At 46.8% G+C, this 20854-nt stretch overlaps 1 protein-coding gene across 1 annotated transcript in view; it reads left to right on the top strand.

Annotated features, from left to right (window-relative positions):
- The window catches only part of TNXB (tenascin XB), a 170508-nt gene that overhangs the window by 94520 nt on the left and 55134 nt on the right, over nt 1-20854 (top strand). Inside the window, exons 23-29 of the mRNA XM_063122680.1 lie at nt 1993-2271; nt 7270-7557; nt 9634-9924; nt 11737-12042; nt 17344-17661; nt 19076-19078; nt 19460-19780. Coding sequence (XP_062978750.1) covers nt 1993-2271; nt 7270-7557; nt 9634-9924; nt 11737-12042; nt 17344-17661; nt 19076-19078; nt 19460-19780 — 1806 coding nt within the window. The remainder of the gene's footprint in view (nt 1-1992; nt 2272-7269; nt 7558-9633; nt 9925-11736; nt 12043-17343; nt 17662-19075; nt 19079-19459; nt 19781-20854) is intronic.

Below are 20854 nucleotides of genomic sequence, written 5' to 3'. Positions count from 1 at the left end.
ACAAGTATCTGTCAGGGATGCTTTAGGGTGGATTCCTGCACTGAGCAGGGGGTTGGACTCAATGGCCTTGTAGGCCCCTTCCAACTCTACTGTTCTATGATTCTATTATTCTAGAAGCTGCTGTTTTGGGCTTCTGAGGCACAGCAGCCACGTCTAGAGGAAGTGATATATGGCCGTGTCTAGCAAAACTGGGGCTGCTGCTGTTCCTGCCAGGGATAAGATCTGTGGTAGGCTCCTCCTCTTTGTGTGGTAGGCTTGAAGAAATTAGGATGTGTCACAGGGCTGATTATGTACAGCACCGTGGGTTCTTTGGAGGAAAAAATGTGGGATATAACTTCCTGACTGTTAGAGCAGTACGACAATGGAATCAGTTACCTAGGGAGGTTGTGGGCTCTCCCACACTAGAGGCCTTCAAGAGGCAGCTGGACAAGCATCTGTCAGGGATGCTTTAGGGTGGATTCCTGCATTGAGCAGGGGGTTGGACTCGATGGCCTTGTAGGCCCCTTCCAACTCTGCTATTCTATGATTCTATGTTTCCCCGGGATATTGGCATAGCCTTTAATCCCACTTTTCCCATGGTCTTGGGCGAGGAGCCAGGAGCTGGGCACGGGGCACAGAGCTCCTCAGGGGTGGGGTGGGTTGAGCGGGGATATTGTTTTTTTTAAAAAAAAACCTCACATTTTCCTCTCCAGCACTCGTGCGCTTTGTCTCCTTTTATAAACAAAAACAAAATGATGGCCGCGACATCCTCTTCCTCCTAGGATGTCGCGCTGTGTGTAGACAGAGGGTGAGATCTCGCGATAACCATATCGCAAGATCCTCCCTCCTCCGTTGTGCTAGACCGGGTAAGTCTAGCCATGGCCTAAGTGTGGTCACACAAGTAATAGAAGATAGTAGTTATTAAGTAATACTATATAAAACTGAAGTACTTTGGCCACATAATGAGAAGACAGGATACCCTGGAGAAGAGGCTGATGCTAGGGAAAGTGGAAGGCAAAAGGAAGAGGGGCCGACCAAGGGCAAGATGGATGGATGATATTCTGGAGGTGACAGACTTGACCTTGGGGGAGCTGGGGGTGGCGATGGCCAACAGAAAGCTCTGGCGTGGGCTGGTCCATGAAGTCACGAAGAGTCGGAAGCGACTGAACGAATAAACAACAACAAATACTATATAAGGTGCCAAAAGGCACATAACTACTCCAAACACCAATAAAAAGTGATAATTATCAAATAACCCATTTATTTGCAATTTGTAAAGATATGTAAAACAAACTGATGTGTCTCAAGGTGGTTAACAATCACAATGTTGGGTACTATAATAACCAATAATATATACCAAACATGAAAGCGTGCAATTATAATACAGTCCAACAATATTATAGACTTTTATAACACTTAGCACCTGAGACAATACCATCAGAATAATATATATACAGAAATAGGGTTTCTTCTTATTTTCTATTCTTTTCAGCGTTGACAATGTATTGAATGACAGGAATTTGCAATTAAACTTCCCGTTTACGCTGTTCCGGCTTCTTTGGACTCAACGCTATAGAGATAAGAGATTCAATACAAAATTATCACCATTAGTTCTAACCCTCTTTATAGTTAGGAAAGGAAAGGAACCTCTCGTGCAAGCACTGAGTCATTACTGACTCTTGGAGGGACGCCAGCTTTCGCTGACATTTTCTTGGCAGGCCTTCTAGCGGGGTGGTTTGCCGTTGCCTTCCCTGGCCGTGATTACCTACTCATTTTACCGACCTCAGGAGGATGGAAGGCTGAGTCGACCCGAGCCGGCTGCCTGAAACCAGCTTCCGCTGGGATCGAACTCAGGCCGTGGGGAGAGTTTCAGCTGCAGAAACTGCTGCTTGACCGCTCTGCGCCACATGAGGCTCTTCTTTATAGTTAAGGACACACTCTTTCCCCCCTGTGCGCATGGAATATTTGTGCACGCTCAAGTTCACCAACTCTATTGATTTCTGTTCCTTCCAGCATCTCCTGTGCAGGAACCTCCCACCCTGGGGGAACTCTCTGCGTCTGATGTCACCACCAGCTCCGTCCGCCTCTCCTGGAGCGTCCTCACTGGGAGATTTGACACTTTCTTGGTCCAGTATAAGGATGCAGAGGGCAAACCTCAGGCCATTCCAGTGGAAGGAGATTTCCGTGAGATCCTCATCCCCAACCTGGCCCCATCCCGGAGATACAAGTTCAACCTCTACGGACTCACCGGCCGCAAGCGCCTCGGACCCGTTTCTACCGATGCCATCACAGGTCAGCTTCATTTGAGTTGCGGCTCTGCCTCAGGGCCTTTTTTCACCAATTCACACAACCGGTCTAAAATAATAAAGGTGGTGGTTGAATCGCAGAGTTTTAGAGTGGAAGGGATTTTGAAGGTCATCTAATCCTAGAATCCTAGAATAGTAGAATTGGAAGGGGCCTATAAGACCATCACGTTCAACCCTCTGCTCAATGCTGGAATCCACCTTAAAGCATCCCTGACAGACAGCTGTCGGCTGCATCTTGAAGGCCTCTAGGGTGGGAGAGCCCACCACCTCCCTAGGTAAGTAGTTCTATTGCCATACTGCTCTAACAGTCAGGAAGTTTTTCCTGCTGTCCAGCTGGAATCTGGCTTCCTGTAACTTGAGCCCATTATTCCGTGTCCTGCACTCTGGGATGATTGAGAAGAGATCCTGGCCCTCCTCTGTGTGACAACCCTTCAGGTATTTGAAGAGTGCTATCATGTCTCCCCTCAAACTCCTCTTCTCCAGGCTAAACATGTCCAGTTCTTTCAATCTCTCCTCATAGAGCGTTGTTTCCAACCCCATGATCATCCTCATTGCCCTACTCTGAATCCCCTCCAGCTTGCTCAGTGCAGGAATCTTGCAACTACAGCATCCCACCTTGACAAATGGCCATCCAGCCCGGTGACACAGTGGGTAGTATCCTACGATAGTTGTGCATAGAGCAGACCCATTGACATGAACGGGACTTATGTAAGACTAACATTGGATACTTCTGAGTTTTAAAAGGCATTTATTGTTATTGTTTCTCGTTCATGGTGGTTTTTCTAGACGGACATGGTGAGCTTTTCCAAGTCATGCTGTCTGTTACAGATTCAGGAATTGCCTGACAACTGAGCATGTTTTAATTATGACTGCTTTCTGGATGTTGGTGTGGATGTATTTTGGTAGGCCCAGTTTCTGGAGGTTTTCTGTATAGTTTTTTGAAGTGATGCTGGTGACTGATATGACTAACGGAATAATTGTGACTTTTTCCTGTTGCCATAGTTCTTTGACTTCCATGGCCAGTGGTGTATATTTTTCTCTCTTTTCCTTTTCAACATTTTTGTCATTTGGTATTGCTATGTTGATGAGGTATGTGTTTTTTTTCTTTTTTATCTATGACCATTATGTCTGGTTGGTTGCAAGGTATTGTTTTGTCAGTGTGAATTGTTCTGTCCTAGTATATTTTATGATCTGCATTTTCCAAGATTGTTTCAGGTGAGTATATATAGTATGGTGTAGGTTGTTTGATAAGGTTGAATTTGATGGCTAATTGTTGGTGAATTATTTTTGCAGCTGTATTGTGTCTGTCCGTATAGTCCATTCCTGCCAGAATTTTACATCCTTCTGTTACATGGTCTATTGTTTCTTGGGATTGATGGCATTTCCTGCATAGGTCTGTTGTTACACTGTTATCTTTTATGATGTATTTTTGGTAGTTCTTGGTTGCTATAACTTGATCCTGGATAGCTATTAGGAATCCTTCTGTTTCTGGAAACAGCTCACCCTTCCTGAGCCATTCGTACGATTGTTCTTTGTTTATTTGTGGGTTCTGTATTATGTTACGGTGCTTCCCGTGGATTGCTTTTTGTGCCCATTTTTCTTTTTTCTTTGCAAGTGAGAGTGGTCGTGTTTGGTCTTCGTTTTGTAGTGCTAGGTTGAGCGGGGTGTAGTTTTTATCTGCTTTTACTATGGCTTTATGAATGGGGGTGTTTATAGTGTGAAAGAATTCTCTGAGTGATTTGATCTGTTTAGCATGAATTGTGTCTGTGTCCAGCAGACCTCTTCCTCCTTTTCTGCTGTTTGTTATTCTTTCAATGCATGAATTGGGATGGAGCATGCGGGGTTTTGTGAAGTTCGATGTGACCGAGTCTGTTTATTTCTTCGAGTTCAGTGTGTGACCAATGTATGATTCCGAATGAGTATGTGAGGATGGGTACTGCGTAGGTGTTGATGGCTTTGAAAATGTTTTTAGAGATGAGTTTGGATTTTAGGATTTGTGATAGGCGAGTTTTGTATTGCATTCTTAGTTGAGTTTTTACTGTGGGGTGATTGATTTTCATGTTCTGTTGGAATCCTAAGTATTTGTATGTTTCATTTTCTTCCATGTTATCTGGTATTTTGTTATTTATTTATTATTCTTATTAATGACACTTATATACCGCCCCATAGCCAAAGCTCTCTGGGCAGTTTACAAAGATTAATCTAAATAACAAAGACATTGTTTCCCCCCCATATGCATAAATTATTTGTGCACTCTCAAGTTCACCAATTCTCTGTTCCTCCCAACATCGCCCCTGAAGTTTGGGAAATACCGCTTTGGAATATTTCCAAAACTGATTCAGTTCCTTTTCATATGGTGAAACAAGTCAATTAAATTAATTGGTTTCAGCTAAGGGCAAACTAGATTTTGCATGCAGATGCAAGTAACATTCCCTTGCTGGGTTTTCTTTTTATGAATAACCAGCCTCTGGAAGCTGTTATCTGGAATCGAAGCGGGGTATGGTGTGTGGGTGTGGGTGGGTGGGTGTGCGTGCACGCACGCACGCTTTACCCTTTCCCTGCCATCTTTCTCCCTAACCTAGGGTGACCATATGAAAAGGAGGACAGGGCTCCTGTGTCTTTAACAGTTGTATTGAAAAAGGAATTTCAGCAGGTGTCATTTGTATATATGGGGAACCTGGGGAAATTTCCTCTTCATCATAACAGTTAAAGCTGCAGGAGCTATACTGCAGCTATACTGTGACCAGATTTAAAAGAGGGCAGGGCACCTGCAGCTTTAACTGTTGTGATGGAGAGGAAGTTTCACCAGGTTCTCCATATATACAAATGACACCTGCTGAAATTTCCTTTTCAATACAACTGTTAAAGATACAGGAGCCCTGTCCTCCTTTTCATATGATCACCCTACCTAACCCCCAACCTCCTGCTTCTTCTCTACAAGGAAAATATATGGGTTGTATCTCTTTCCCTATGGGGAAAAGTAATTGTGGTGGTAATGTTGATTCTGAGCTCCGTCACACCTGCATGTTTGCCCTTGTATTATCCTCCTCCGTTTACTTAGCTGCCTTATCTAGACTGGGCAAAATCCCGGGGTGATACCCGGGATCGTCCCTGTGCATCTACATGATGCACAGGGGATCCCGGAATCAGGGAGGGATGATCCCTCCCTTGCTCCGGGATCTCACCCTCCCCTTTGGCCCCAGTTTTTCCGGGGACGTGTGGCCAGGGGGTTGACCCAGCTCCGCGCGTTTCCTCACGAGGGGCCAGGAGCGCTGCGCCCATCGGGGGTAGGGTGGGGGGAGCAGGGAAAATAATTTAAATTTTTTAAAAAACAACTTACCTTTAGCGCACAAGCGTTCGTGTGCTGCTTCCCCTTTAAGAAATAAAAAAATTGGCGGGCGCAACGCCTCTCCTTCTGAGGTCATCATGCCTCGCATGTAACGCCTTGCATGTAAACAAAGGAGGGATCTCGCGTTAAACACAACGTGGGATCTTCCCTCCTCCGTCGCGGGCTATCAGGTAGGTCTAGCTAAGGCCAGCGTCTGAAAGCCTTACATTTCATTCATCTTCACACTTCTCCACGGAATCCCTGTCTCCCCCCCACACACACCCTGCAGATCTCATTTGTACCTCCCCTTACAGTCTATTGGTTGTTCGCAGGGACGCCTCGCCCTGGCACGCCCCCTCCCTTTCATCAGCAATGCCGCCCACCCTCAGAACATTGGATTGAATACGATAAGAATACACGTAGAGGGTCGAGTGCATTGCTGGAAAAACCGTTCCTTCCCCGCACTTGGAAACCTCGCAAAGAGGGGGGGAAGAAGTGAGATCAGGGCAGGACATAGACCAGGACATCTGAGTCCTTTGTTTGCAATGCACCATGACAGTGGGCTATAATGCTGGTGTGATGGAGCTCTGTAAGTACCGAAAAATGACTGGCAGAGAAAAGGTTAAACACACTGTGGCATTACCCACATTCTTTAGGTATGTCTGCGTGAATACGTCTAGAGAGTGCGGAATGTTGGGCTGAGTGGGTGTGGCTGATGATGCTGTGGAAAGGGGGAGGAGTCTATATATATGGGGGAGCTGAGGGGTTTGAGGGGTTCAGTTGGTGATTGGGTTTAGAGGGTAGATGTGTTTAGCTGAGTGATTTCTTGTCAGGAGTTGTGTGAGGAGTGAGTGAAAATAAGATCATAGGGACTAAGGATTGTTATTATTAGACTGGTTACTACCAGTATTATTAAGAATAGGCAGGAGTTGAACAGAATTTGAAGGAACTAAGAACTGTAAACAGCAATAAACATTTTTAAATTTTGCTGCCATAAAACCACGTGTCAGTTCGGCTGCTCTATTGGTTCATAAATAAACACGTTACATTAAACCTTCCACCTGCTCCCCTCTCATACAAGCACTTGAGTCATTACTGACTCCTAGAGGGACGCCTGCTTTCGCTGACGTCTTCTTGGCAGACTTTGTAGCGGGGTGGTTTGCCATTGCCTTCCCCAGTCGCAGTTACCTTCCCCCCAGCTACCTGGGTACTCATTTTACTGACCTCGGAAGGCTGAGTCGACCTGAGCCGGCTGCCTGAGAACCAGCTTCCGCTGGGATCGAACTCAGGCCGTGGGGAGAGTTTCAGCTGCAGTAACTGCCACTTACCACCCTGCGCCACACGAGGCTGCTACATTCACAGAAAAGCCTTTTCCAAATCTCCTTACCTTTTCCCTCTGCTATAAGGGAAAGGTTACACTTTTCTTTTTACCCCTTCCTCAGGTATTTCAGTGGTGGTGCTTAGCCTGAGGGAGGAAGTGTGCGCGTCAACGCCTTGTGTGTGAGGCGGTGGCGTCGCACACACCAACATCCCCTGCCTGTCCTCCAGTCGCATCTCTGTGGTGCTTTCCATGCGTTGCATTTTCTTTGTAGTGATGAACTTGCTCCGTTTCTCTTTCTGCCTCTCTCCTCTTCTCGTTCTCATCTACTCGAGTAGCAGCCCCTCCGGCAGAAGCATGGTCTCCGCACAGCTTGGAACAGCTCTCCGTCTCTGAGGTCACCAGGGATTCCGCCCACCTCACCTGGACCGTCCGCACAGGGACCTTTGACTCCTTCGTAGTCCAGTACAAAGACGCTGAAGGCAAAACCCAGGCGCTGCCCTTGGACGGAAACATCTACGAGACCACCGTCACTGGTCTGTCTCCTTCCCGCCGATACAAGTTCAACCTGTACGGGCTGGTAGGGCGCAAACGCCTTGGCCCCGTCTCCATGGATACAGTTACAGGTCAGCATGCGTGCCTCTGGCGTTGTTATTTATTTATTTATTTATTTATTACATTTTTATACGGCCCATTATTATTATTATTATTATTATTATTATTATTATTATTATTATTATTTATTTATTTATTTATTTATATAGCACCATCAATGTACATGGTGCTGTACAGATTACACAGTAAATAGCAAGACCCTGCCGCATAGGCTTACAATCTAATAAAGTTGTAGTAAACAATAAAGAGGGAAGGAGAATGCAAACAGGCACAGGGAAGTGTAAACAGGCACCGGGTAGGGTGAGGCTAACAGTATAGAGTCAGAACAAACTCAATATTTAAAAGCTATAGGGAAAAGAAAAGTTTTTAGCTGAGTTTTAAAAGCTGTGATTGAGTTGGTAGTTCTCAAGTGTTCTGGAAGAGCATTCCAGGTGTAAGGGGCAGCAGAAGAAAAAGGACGAAGCCGAGTAAGGGAAGTGGAGGTCCTTGGGCAGGCGAGAAGCATGGCATCAGAGGAGCGGAGGGCACCATGTACATTGATGGTGCTATATAAATAAATAATAATAATAATAATAATAATAATGAGAGAGGAGAGATAGGAAGGAGCTAGACTGTGAAAAGCTTTGAAGGTCAATAGCCGAAGCTCTCTGGGCGGTTCACAAAAATTAAAACCATCATAAAACAACCAACATGTTAAAAGCACAATTGCAAAATACAGTGTAAAAAGCGCAACCAGGATAAAAACCACGCAGCAAAATTGATATAAGATTAAAATACAGAGTTAGAACAGTAACTGCGGTTTCTAACAAGCAGTTTCCTATATTTCAGACAGAAATCCAGAAGAGATCCTGAGGGGCAAACAGCATGTTTATAAGGTGACCCTATGGAAAGGAGGACTGGGCTCCTGTATATTTAACTGTTGTATTGAAAAGGGAATTTCAACATGTGTTATTTGTATGCATGCCGCACCTGGTGAACCGTAACTACATCACAACTGCCCAAGCTGCAAGAGCCCTGCCCTCTTGACCAGATATAGAAGAGGGCAGGGCTCCTGCGGCTTTCACTGTGGTGTTGAAGAGGGAATTTCACCAGGTGCTGCATGCAGACAAAGGACACCTGCTGAAATTCCCTTTTTAATACAACTGTTAAAGCTACAGGAGCCCTATCCTTTTTTGTATCTGGTCAAGAGGACAGGGCTCCTGTAGCTTTAACTGTTGTGATGTAGAGGAAATTTCACCAGATGCTGCATGCTTACAAGTGAAACCTTCTGAAATCCGCTTTTCTACCCAACTGTTAAAGATACAGAAGCCCTGTCCTCCTTTCCATATGGTCACCCTACAAATACATGTGACAAAGGCCTGGTGGTCCCTTTTTGAAAAGGAAAGCAGCAGGCCTAGTGTTAACACAGGGCATACTCAAGCGAATGCCACAGCCCATGCTAATACTGGCGCTTTGACCTACCCTTTAATTTTGGGGTGGGGAGGGCTAGTGCTGGCAGGAGCGCCAGGTCTGAGTGGTTTGGCTCAGCACTTCGGCCACCATTTTAATTTCCCCACAATGCAATGCCTGCAACATATGCATTGTGGGGCAAGTTAAATGGCTGCCACATTGGTGAGTCCAGTCATGCAGGCCCATCAATGGACCTGTGCTTGTACTGCAGCCACCAGAGGAAGTGCCCCACTGCTTCTGGGGAGCATGAGGGTGCCAAGGGCCCTTTCCCCAACCCCCCTGGAAACATGGTGCCAGCCCTGAAAAGCAGCTTTGGTGTTGGGGAAGGGGGAGTGACCTGAAAATTGCCATGGGGAGGGGGTGCTTAATCCTTCTGTCACCCCAGACAGTTTTCCCTTGCAGCTTTATGAAATTCTCTCCAGAGAGGGAGCGATGATTATATCAGACTCTAGCATACATCTGCCAGGAGTCAAATTTGTGACAGATCTTAAGGGTTACTTATTAAAACCGCTGGCAGAGACGGAGTTCGAACTCAGCACTCTGAGCTTCGAGTTTAATTTCCTAGCCCCTGAAACACTTTACTGGTCAGAAACTCTTTGAGGATAATGCTTTCGTTCCTGTTTTCCCTCCTGGCCCAGCATCTGCAGCGGAGAAGGAAGACACAGTGAAGTCCAGTTTGGGGGAGCTCTCGGCCTCTGACGTCACCCCTGATTCCATCCTCCTCTCCTGGACTGTCCCCACCGGGAGCTTCGAATCCTTCCAGATCCAGTACAAGGACGCGGAGGGCAAACCCCAGATGCTGCCCGTGGACGGAGCCTCTCGTGAGGTCACCGTCCCCAACCTGGCTCCTTCCCGCAGATACAAGTTCAACCTCTACGGTGTTTCTGGTCAGAAGCGCCTTGGCCCTATTTCCTCAGAAGCCACCACAGGTCAGCACGAGAGAGAGAGAGAGAGAGAGAGAGAGAGAGAGAGAGAGAGAGAGAGAAGTATGGCGAGTGGGCAGAAGCCAATCCTCTCTATTATTTACTACATTTTATTATCATTTATTGCATTTATATCCCACCTCAGTTTGCTGAGCCAGAAACCCGTGACAAACAGCTTTGTGAAGGGGGCGGGGGCACACCAGCCACGGACTTCGGGATTGTAGCAAGAGAGCCGGAAAAGCCATGACAAATCCAGCCAGCGAAATCCCAGAATAAATGAGTGGTGGTCTTGAGATCACTGTGGGATCAGCTGTGCGTCATGTAGCCTGGTAGCGACGACTTCGATAGTATTCAGAAATAAACAGCTAGTGTAGACAAGGCCATGGGTCACCTACTTGTGTTACTCTGTGGTTCTAGCTGGGCAGGCCAATCTTCCCCAACCTCGCCCCCACTACAGAAGTTTTTGGACTACAACTCCCATCATCCCTAACCACTGGGGCTGATGGGAGTTGGAGTCCAGCAACATTTGGAAGGCACCTGGTAAAGAAGGAAGGTCTGCCTCTAGTGCAGCAGACTTTGAAGGTGGTAGACTCTCCTTCCTGGGTTTTTTTTGAGCAGAGGCTGTGTGGCCCACTTCTCAGGGGTGCTGTAGCAGGAGGGTTGGACTAGAGGACCTCTAAGGTCCCTTCCAACGCTAAGATCCTGTGATTCCATCTCAAAGGGGTTCTGTAATTCTCCGTTTTCCTTGATCCCGAGTTTCCCATCTCCATTTTCCTGTAAAGGACAGACTTGCCTTGCTCACTGGGTATAAAGAGCTGGGTTGGAAAAGTTCCTCCTTTATCTTATGTTTGTGTGTGTGTGTGTGTGTGTGTGTGTGTGTGTGTGTGTGTGTAAGCCCTTTCATGGGTTATTTCCCACAGTATATAGCAAAACAATCCAGGTTAGGGGTGAATAAGAACTTTGTTTCAGTTCACAAATCACTCCATAACGCCTTGTTGGCGCACATGTCCTCCAGAAATGTTTTAAAAGTCCAGAACTTATGTTCGCAAAATGCACACATTAAAATGCGCACTTTTTTAAATGCGCAAATTTAAAAACATGCAACTGGACAACCATCTGTCAGGGATGCTTTAGGGTGGATTCCTGCATTGAGCAGGGGGTTGGACTCGATGGCCTTAGAGGCCCCTTCCAACTCTACGATTCTATAATTCTGAGCTTCATCCCACGTACCTGCTTCCCTCGGATTATCCCCGTAGCGCTTTCGCGGTTGTTGTTTTTGCTACCAGGCGACAGCGATCCTTTGCATACCAGGAAGTGAGTTTAAGGGGGGAAATGTAAAAAAATCATAAAAAATCAACGGATGACCCAATTCAATTCAAATTTAGTATGCTTAAAGCTCTCCCTAATATCTATTAATGTGCAAATTTTGGTGTCTTTCTCTTTAAAGCTTACGCAGATGTAAGCATTTGTTTAAAATCCTGCGCCCCAGCCGCGGCTCAGAAGATACGCTCAGAAAGTAGGGGCTAAATATGGTGAATCTTTTGGCTTTGATGCACAATTAAAGCAGGATGCCTGGGAGTACTTCACAATCAAAGCAGATTATAAGGTGGAAAACGTCTGAGTCCTTTGCATGCAATTCGCAGTGATTGCACAGCATAACGCGGGTGTGATAAAGCTCTCTTTATCACAAATGAGAATGGGAGAGTCAAGTTTGGAGAATTTTGGTGAGCTTGAGCCTCCCCGGTTCTCCCATCCCTAATCCAGGTGGGGCATCTCTTTCCTCCTTCTCTCCCCACCCCACCCCGATTTTTGATCTAGCTGCACGAGAGAAGGAAGACGAAGAAGAGGAAGGCAGAAGGAGCAAGCCCAGCTTGGGGGAGCTCTCAGTCTCAGAAGCCGGCCATGATTCCGTCCGTCTTTCCTGGAGTGTCCCAGCCGGGCGTTTCGACTCCTTCCTTGTTCAGTACGAAGGTGGAGAGGAGGAGACGCAGACCTTGCCTGTGGATGGGGGATCCCGGGAGGTCACGGTCCCTAACCTGGAGCCTTCTCAGAGATACCGGTTTGACCTCTACGGCATCTCCGGCGGCGAATATGTGGGCCCCATATCCACTGACGCCTTCACAGGTCAGCCGTGCGCAATCACCCCTGCCCATCCCCCAGGGACAAACTGAAATGGGCTCCCCCCTCTGCTAAAGCCAGGGGTTCAGAGGTCCACTGGGCGCTGCACCCCACCACTGCTAAATTTGCCACCGCCACCAAGGGTGCTAAATTTGCCACTGCGGCAGCAAATCTCGTGGTTTTTGCAAAGCGTGCACCTTGTTTCCAGCATAGGGCTCCATCACACGTAATTTCCGCCCCCTGCTTTGTCTCCACGTTTTTTACCTCCGATGCTCTTTCGCTTGATTGCGCTTCCACTTCATCCCGCCCCTTCTCTTTCTCCCTCCAGTTCATTGGTCGCTTCTTTCCCCCCCCCCCCCCGCCCTACTTTAACAAGACAGGTCCTGTCAGATAAGTCATTCAACCAGGCTGCGTTTCTGCCTGGCAAAAATAGAACGGCCCTTTAGTCTGGCTCTTTGGGGACATTGATGGAGTACAATCCTGTCTCTGCAGATTCAGGCGTCGTACGGTTTTAAAAAATGCTTTCGAGCCTGAGATGCAAAGGTTGGGTTTTCTGTTAAGGCTTGGAGCCGGCTGCTGGGAGAGATCGCTTTTCCCTGCCAGGACCTGACACAATCCATTCAAGCCAACAGCAAGGCGCCCGTCACAGCACACGCCCCCAGCAAAGGAAAACGTGAGAGTTCAGCACTACATGGAGGCTTAAGGGCGCATTAAAAGCGCTTAGGGAAAATAATCCAGCCTTTAGGCATTCTAGGAAAAGGTGGAAAAGGCTGGGGAAGAGGTGGGGTGTCAGCAGGACAGGCACGGCGTCATGTGAGTACCGTGCTGCCAATCCGCACAGCAGGCATAGCGAGAGGGCACTAAATCATTGGTGTGATGGAGCTCAGCTCTTCTGGGAGCACAAGTCTGCTTGCAAACTGGGCACATGCTTTGTGGATGCCTTGCTTCCCTGCAAAACCACTATGAAGCAGCAGGGGGACACGGGGGCCCACAAAAATGGCCACGGGCCGCATGTTGCCCACCCCGTGCTCGAGTATGACCCTGCCGTTAGTTGGTTTGTAGCAGCTAGGAGCAGACTTCAAGCCATTTTGGTGCTCAGCAGCCAATCTTGGGAAGCAGAGGACCATTTTCTCTGTGTCTGTCTCAGGAATGGAACAGAACAGCAGATGCTGCACCCAGAAATCTGGGAGTAGTGAGAGGGACGGCATAAGGTCTCCAGAGCAGGAACAAATGGCTCCAAAGAGAAGCAGGGCCTTCGAAACTGTAACATTTAGAGGATGCATCATATGTCCATTCCACTATGTTATGTGACGTCTTAACCAGAGCTGATCTATATTAGGTTTCTAATTGATCCTTCCTTTCCAATCTGATTGGGTAATGGGTGTTGCAGGTAGGAGACTCGGGCTGCAGGAGTGACAGCCCCCCCCTCCCATTCTGGGTCAAAAGGTGTAGTATTACACTAATAAACACGAAGGCTGCAGTTGATAATCACAAATGGTAAGGAGTGCCCCTAGGCACACAACCGCATAACAGTTGAATCAAACCACATTTAATTTCAGTACCACCAACAGAAAAAAAACCTAAGACACACCCACAATTCTAAGATGCACCCCATTTTTAGAGATGCTCATATGGGGAAAAAAGTGTATCTTAGAATCGAAGAAATAGGGTATATCAAATTTCAAAACAGTGACTTATTTAATATAATAATGACAATTATAAGGCAGTTCAACCAAACAAAATAGTAACGTGATTTATAAGGCGGTTCAATCAAACAACATAGAGTAAGGAGTCAATCGTGACTTCCCAAACTTTACGTTGATAACAATTATTATTTATTATTATTATTATTTATTTATTTATATAGCACCATCAATGTACATGGTGCTGTACAGAGTAAAACAGTAAATAGCAAGACTCTGCCGCATAGGCTTACAATCTAATAAAATCATAGTAAAACAATAAGGAGGGGAAGAGAATGCAAACAGGCACAGGGTAGGGTAAGCAGGCACAGGGTAGGGTAAAACTAACAGTATAAAGTCTGCACAACATCAAGTTTTAAAAGCTTTAGGAAAAAGAAAAGTTTTTAGTTGAGCTTTAAAAGCTGCAATTGAACTTGTAGTTCTCAAATGTTCTGGAAGAGCGTTCCAGGCGTAAGGGGCAGCAGAAGAAAATGGACGGAGCCGAGCAAGGGAAGTAGAGGCCCTTGGGCAGGCGAGAAACATGGCATCAGAGGAGCGAAGAGCACGAGCGGGGCAATAGTGTGAGATGAGAGAGGAGAGATAGGAAGAAGCTAGACCGTGAAAAGCTTTGAAGGTTAACAGGAGAAGTTTATATTGGATTCTGAAGTGAATTGGAAGCCAATGAAGAGATTTCAGAAGCGGAGTAACATGGTCGGAGCGGCGAGCCAAGAAGATGATCTTTGCGGCAGAGTGGTGAACAGATACCAACGGACTGATGTGAGAAGAAGGAAGGCCAGAGAGAAGAAGGTTGCAGTAGTCCAACCGTGAAATAACCAGTGCATGAACAAGAGTCTTGGCGGAAGAGACAGACAAAAATGATCGAATCCTGGCAATATTATACAGGAAAAATCGACAAGATTTAGCTACTGCCTCAATATGAGGAATAAAGGAGAGCGAGGAGTCAAATATAAAGCCAAGGCTACGAGCTTCCTTGACCGGAGTAAGCGTAACATCATTGACAGTAAGAGAGAATGAGAGATGAGAAGAAGGTTTAGGAGGAAAAACGAGCAATTCAGTCTTTGCCATATTGAGTTTCAAACGACGATGAAGCAGCCAAGCTGAGATATCTGAAAGACATGCCGAGATACGATCATGAACATCAGGAGATAGTTCCGGAGATGACAGATATAGTTGTGTATCATCGGCGTACAGATGATATTGGAGGCCATGAGATTGAATAAGCTTGCCCAAGGGCAACATGTATAAGGAAAACAACAACGGGCCAAGCACCGAGCCTTGCGGAACCCCTACTGAAAGGGGAAAGGAGGAAGACAAGCTGCCATTAGCGAACACGCTGAAAGAGCGACCCGCTAGATAGGAGGCAAACCAGTTATAGACAGAGCCACAAAATCCAAGGTCATGAAGGGAATCTAAGAGAAGATCATGATCAACCGTGTCAAAGGCTGCAGTTAGATCAAGGAGAATAAGAACGGAATAATGGCCTTTAGACTTGGCAGTAAGGAGATCATTGGTGATCTTAGTGAGGGCTGTTTCGGTGGAATGCAGAGGACGGAATCCAGATTGCAGTGGATCCAAAGCAGAGTTACTAGAAAGAAAGTCAAGACAGCGAGAGTAGACCGCACGCTCCAGGATCTTTGAAACAAACGGCAAAAAAGAGACAGGTCGGTAGTTAGACAGAGATAGCCTATCAAGAGTAGGTTTCTTGAGAATGGAAGAGACTGTAGCATGTTTAAAAGCAGAAGGAAATGAACCAGAGGACAGAGAAAGATTAATAATATGAAGCAAGGAAGGGAGGATAGCAGGAATAAGATTAATAAAGACACGAGAAGGAATCGGATCACGAGAACAAGTGGAAGGCTTCGAAGAGCGCAGTATTGTAGACAGTTCATCTGCAGAGACCGAAGGAAACGCAGAGAAATTTGCAGGAGGAACTGACAGATGAGGAACAGGAACTGGAAGAGGAGCAGAGCTGGCCAGATCAGAGCGGATAGTTTGGATTTTAGCATTGAGAAAAAAGAGGCAAAGTTATTAGCAGATAGAGAGGCGGGGAGAGATGGCGGATTAGGCTTCAGAAGAGAATTGAAGGACGCAAAGAGCCGCTGAGGATGCCTAGCATTTGACTGGATCAGTGTTGAGTAGTACTGCTGTTTGGCCAATGAAATGGCAGAAGAGAAAGAGGAGAGTACAAATTTGTAATGGACAAAGTCCGCCCTGTCCCTGGTCTTGCGCCAAAGGCGTTCAGCTGCCCGGGAACAAGAGTGAAGGTAGCAGAGGAAAGAGGTGAGCCACGGTTGGGGTTGAGAAGGGCGAACTATCCAAGTTGTAGATGGAGCAAGATTATCAAGAGTTGAAGATAAGGAGGAATTAAAGGAGGAGACAGCTGAGTCCAAGGAGACAGCCGAAAAGACAGAAGGAAGGGAGGAGGCTAGAGACTGGGAAAAAGCCTCACAATTGATAGATTGCAAGTTGCGACAAGAGAAAGAAGCGGGACGTGAAGGAGGAGGATTATGAGTAATATTGAAAGAAACTAGGTGATGATCTGACAACGGAAAATACTGTTTTTAAAGTCCCTACATTGATGTTGTTATTATTTTATTATTATTTATTTATATAGCACCATCAATGTACATGGTGCTGTACAGAGTAAAACAGTAAATAGCAAGACCCTGCCGCATAGGCTTACATTCTAATAAAATCATAATAAAACAATAAGGAGGGGAAGAGAATGCAAACAGGCACAGGGTAGGGTAAACAGGCACAGGGTAGGGTAAACAGGCACTGGGTAGGGTAAAACTAACAGTATAAAGTCAGAACAAAATCAGGTTTTAAAAGCTTTAGGATAGACTGTTGCGATAGACTGAATTATTTTTACGACAATGAAATTATTACAATAGACCAAATTATTTCTATAACAGGAATCCGGATAAGCGTCCCGTTTCGTGCGACTTCCTCAGATATACGGTCATTAAGATTTGCCACATACGAGCATAAGCAGTGGGGGTGTTGGCTGGAGATCGCAAGTCCAAATCTCCTTTTAATTATCCGATACCTTCCGGGAATTCTCTTTTGCCCCGGCTAAGAATTCATTAGCTTCAAGTCGGCGAAACAGCATTTCATATTACGTTAGCCAGCTTTCATGTTTCTGGAGGGGCAAACTTTTGACCCAGAGAGGTCCATGGGGCTCATCATTTCCACTGCATTCCTAGTGAATTTTCCCTCTCAAACTCTTCTCTGTTGTGTCTTCCACCCTTCTTCCCCATTTTTATTCAGTTCCATTCAGTTTCTTCATTGCAGGGCTCACAGATCCTGCTTTGACTTTGACAATCTTTCAGCAAAGGACCTGCTATACTTTCACCTTCCATCTTTCCTGCTTTTGTTTGGCTTTGTTTGGGACCCAAATAAGCCCAGATCCAGCAGGTTCGGTGGAGGGGGAGCTTTGTCCTCAGTCTACTTTAAGCCGGGATCAACAAGGCTGTGCCTAACTCAGCATTTTCCTCTTCCGTTTTGTCCATCCCACAACCGGTAGCTCAACAGTCACAGAAGCTGTGCTACGCCGTCACCTTACTCCTGGTTTTCTTCTCTCTCTCATTCTTTTTTTTAACAGCTCCGTCGACACCACAGCAGGATGTGGAGGAGAAGGGAACGGCAACCCCAGCCCCAGAACCCAACCTGGGGGAGCTCTCTGTGTCGGATGTCACCAGCGACTCCGTCCGTCTCTCTTGGAATGTCCCCCCTGGGACTTTTGACTCCTTCCTGGTCCAGTACAAGGATGCTGAAAACCGGCCTCAGTCGCTGCCTGTAGACAAGGAGACTAACTGGGTGGTGATTTACTACCTGGTGCCTTCCTACAGATACAAGTTCAACCTCTACGGCATCTCTGGACGCAAGCGCTTCGGCCCAGCCTCTGTCAGTATTGCCACAGGTCAGCGAAGGATCTAAGATCTGTGGTCGTTCTGTCCATAACTCCACTTTCTCTCTTAGGAACGACACGCAGCCGGTCTCTGACGTTCCATCTTTCCTCCTTTCCCTAAACTTTGCTGCCTTTATACAAATCTACGGTGCTTAGACTACTGTGTACAGTTCTGGTCACCACACCTAAAAAAGGATATTATAGAGCTGGAAAAAGTGCAGAAAAGGGCAACTAAAATGATTAAGGGGCTGGAGCATCTCCCCTACGAGGGAAGGTTACAACAGCTGGGATTGTTTAGCTTGGAAAAAGGGAGGCTGAGGGGAGACAGGATTAGAGGTGTACAAAAGGATGCCTGGTGTGGAGAACGTGGATAGGGAGACCTTTTTCTCCCTCTCTCAAAATACTAGAACCCAAAGGGGTCATCCCATGGAACTGATTGGTGGGAGATCCAGGACAAATAAAAGGGAAGGACTTCTTCACACAGCGCATAGTTAAAGTATGGAACTCACTCCCACAAGATGTCGTGATGGCCACCCATTTGGATGGCTTCAAAAGGGGTTTGGATCAATTCCTGGAGGCAAAGGCTATCCATGGCTGCTAGCCCTGATGGTTGTGAGCTATCTCCAGTATTCAAGGCAATAAGCCTGTGTGCACCAGTTGCTGGGGAACATGGGTGGGAGGGTTCTGTTGCACCATGCCCTGCTTGTTCATCCCTGGCCGATGGCTGGTTGGCCACTGTGCGAACAGAGTGCTGGACTAGATGGACCCCTGGTCTGATCCAGCAGGGCTCTTCTTATCATCTTATGTTCTTATGTAGTGCTTTGCTTTGCGATCTCTTTTCAAGAAACAGTTGGCCTCAAAGACCCATCTATGCATCTAGGGGGATTCCACACGTCGTACTGAGGGCGCTTCCATGCGCCCCCAGTGCGTACCCAAAGCGATCGTGTAGCTTGCCTGTTCGAAGAGACGAGGAAGAGGCGTCCTTGCCGCTGCCGCCGCCACCCACCTCCCTCCTCGCCGGCCGGGTCGGAGAGCTCGGCCGAAGAAGGCGGGGTGGAGAGCGGAGCTCTCCACCCCGCCTTCTTCGGCCGAGCTCTCCGACCCGGCCGGCGAGGAGGGAGGTGGGTGGCGGCAGCAAGGACGCCTCTTCCTCGTCTCTTCCAGGCAAGCTACACGATCGCTCTGGGGTCGCACTGGGGCCGCATGGAAGCGGCCTCAGTACGACGTGTGGAATCCCCCCAGGACTTCTGCCCACTGGGATATTATTTATTTTACTTGTAATTATTTTTAGGCCACCTTTAATGGTAGAACCCTCCAGCTATCAGGATAGGGTTTTGTAACTATTAGCTCCGATGGAGAGAGATCCCCTGATTATTCTGGCTACAGACAAGCAATCTCTGTAAGAAAAGGAATGCTCAGTCTGCAGCCAGTAACATCTCCCTCTGTTCCTCCCACCCCCCCTCTCTCTCTCTCTCTCTCTCATTCACACACACAGACACACACACAAAATGTGTCTGTGTGCATGTGTGTCTGTATCATCAACTTTGAGTTTGCACAATATGACAACTCATCATGGGTTCATTTACATTCAGGTATTATTTGAGAGTGAAACAACCCTCTCGCAATCCTAAAACAGACCATGGGTTATGCAAGGGTTCTTTAACCCTCAAATAACTCCTGCCGCCTGGGTTTGGAGCAAACCACAACAACCTCTGGCCAGGGTTTGCATATTCATAATGGCAGCCAGTATGCACCACAGCTCCTCGCGGATATATTAACCCATTCACTTACGGCTTTGTTTTTGTTGTAGTAACTACTGAGCATGTAGTGCGAGACGAAACAGACCAGGAGGTCTCTCCTGGAACGGAGCCCCGCTTGGGAGAGCTCTCGGTCTCCGACGTCACCAGTAATGCCGCCCGCCTCTCCTGGAGTGTCCCCACGGGAAGCTTTGATTCTTTCTCCATCCAGTACAAGGACGCCGAGGGAAGACCCCAAGCACTTCCTGTCGGAGGGGGCTCCCGCGAGGTCATTGTCCCCAACCTGGCCCCCTCTCACAAATACAGGTTCAATCTCTACGGGATCTCTGGACAACGGCGTCTCGGACCCATCTCTGCCCATGCCGTGACGACAGGTCAGCAGATGCGGGGCTTGGTTTCACCCTTACCACCCTTTAACTCAACCTTTCTTAGGTTTTAGGCCAAGCTCTTGTCTCTGGAACCCTCTGGAAAGATCATTATCTGTCTCCTTTCTTTTTGTAGCGTCATCCCACGTACCTGTTTCCCTCGAATTATCCCCTACGACGTTAAGCTGTCATTGTTGTTGCTAGCTAAATCACACCCTGGGCGGCAGCGCTCTTAAGATCCTTTGCATACCAGGAAAAGGGTTTAACGGGGGGAAATGTAAAAAAAAAATTAAAAAATCAATGGGTGACCCAATCTGATTCAAATTTGGTATGCTTAAAGCTCTCCTTAACATCTATTACTGTGCCAATATTGATGTCTTTAGCTTTAAAACTTACGCGGATGTAAGCATTTGTTTAATGCGAAGCTTAAGGGTATCAGATCCTGCTCCTGCGACCCCGGTGGCTGCTCAGAAAACAACGAATGATTCGCTCCAAAACTAGTAGCAAAATAGGTCGGGTCTTTTGGCTTTATAGCACTATTATTATTATTATTATTATTATTATTATTATTATTTATATAGCACCATCAATGTACATGGTGCTGTACAGAGTAAAACAATAAATAGCAAGACCCTGCCGCAAAGGCTTACATTCTAATAAAATCATAATAAAACAATAAGGAGGGGAAGAGAATGCACCAAACAGGCAGTATAAAAGTCAGAACAAAATCAAGTTTTAAAAGCTTTAGGAAAAAGAAATTTTTTTAGCTGAGCTTTAAAAGCTGCGATTGAACTTGTCGTTCTCAAATGTTCTGGAAGAGCGTTCCAGGCGTAAGGGGCAGCCGGAGAAAATGGACGAAGCCGAGCAAGGGAAGGAGAGACCCTTGGGCAGGCGAGAAACATGGCATCAGAGGAGCGAAGAGCACGAGCGGGGCAATAGTGTAAGATGAGAGAGGAGAGATAGGAAGGAGCTAGACCGTGAAAAGCTTTGTAGGTCAACAGGAGAAGTTTATATTGGATTCTGAAGTGGATTGGAAGCCAATGAAGAGATTTCAGAAGTGGAGTAACATGGTCAGAGCGGCGA

This window comes from Elgaria multicarinata, chromosome 3 (assembly GCF_023053635.1).
Source record: "Elgaria multicarinata webbii isolate HBS135686 ecotype San Diego chromosome 3, rElgMul1.1.pri, whole genome shotgun sequence".
NCBI classification, from domain to species: domain Eukaryota; kingdom Metazoa; phylum Chordata; class Lepidosauria; order Squamata; family Anguidae; genus Elgaria; species Elgaria multicarinata.
The sequence above is the reverse complement of the archived record's forward strand: the minus strand, read 5'-3'. Positions and strand labels throughout refer to the sequence as shown.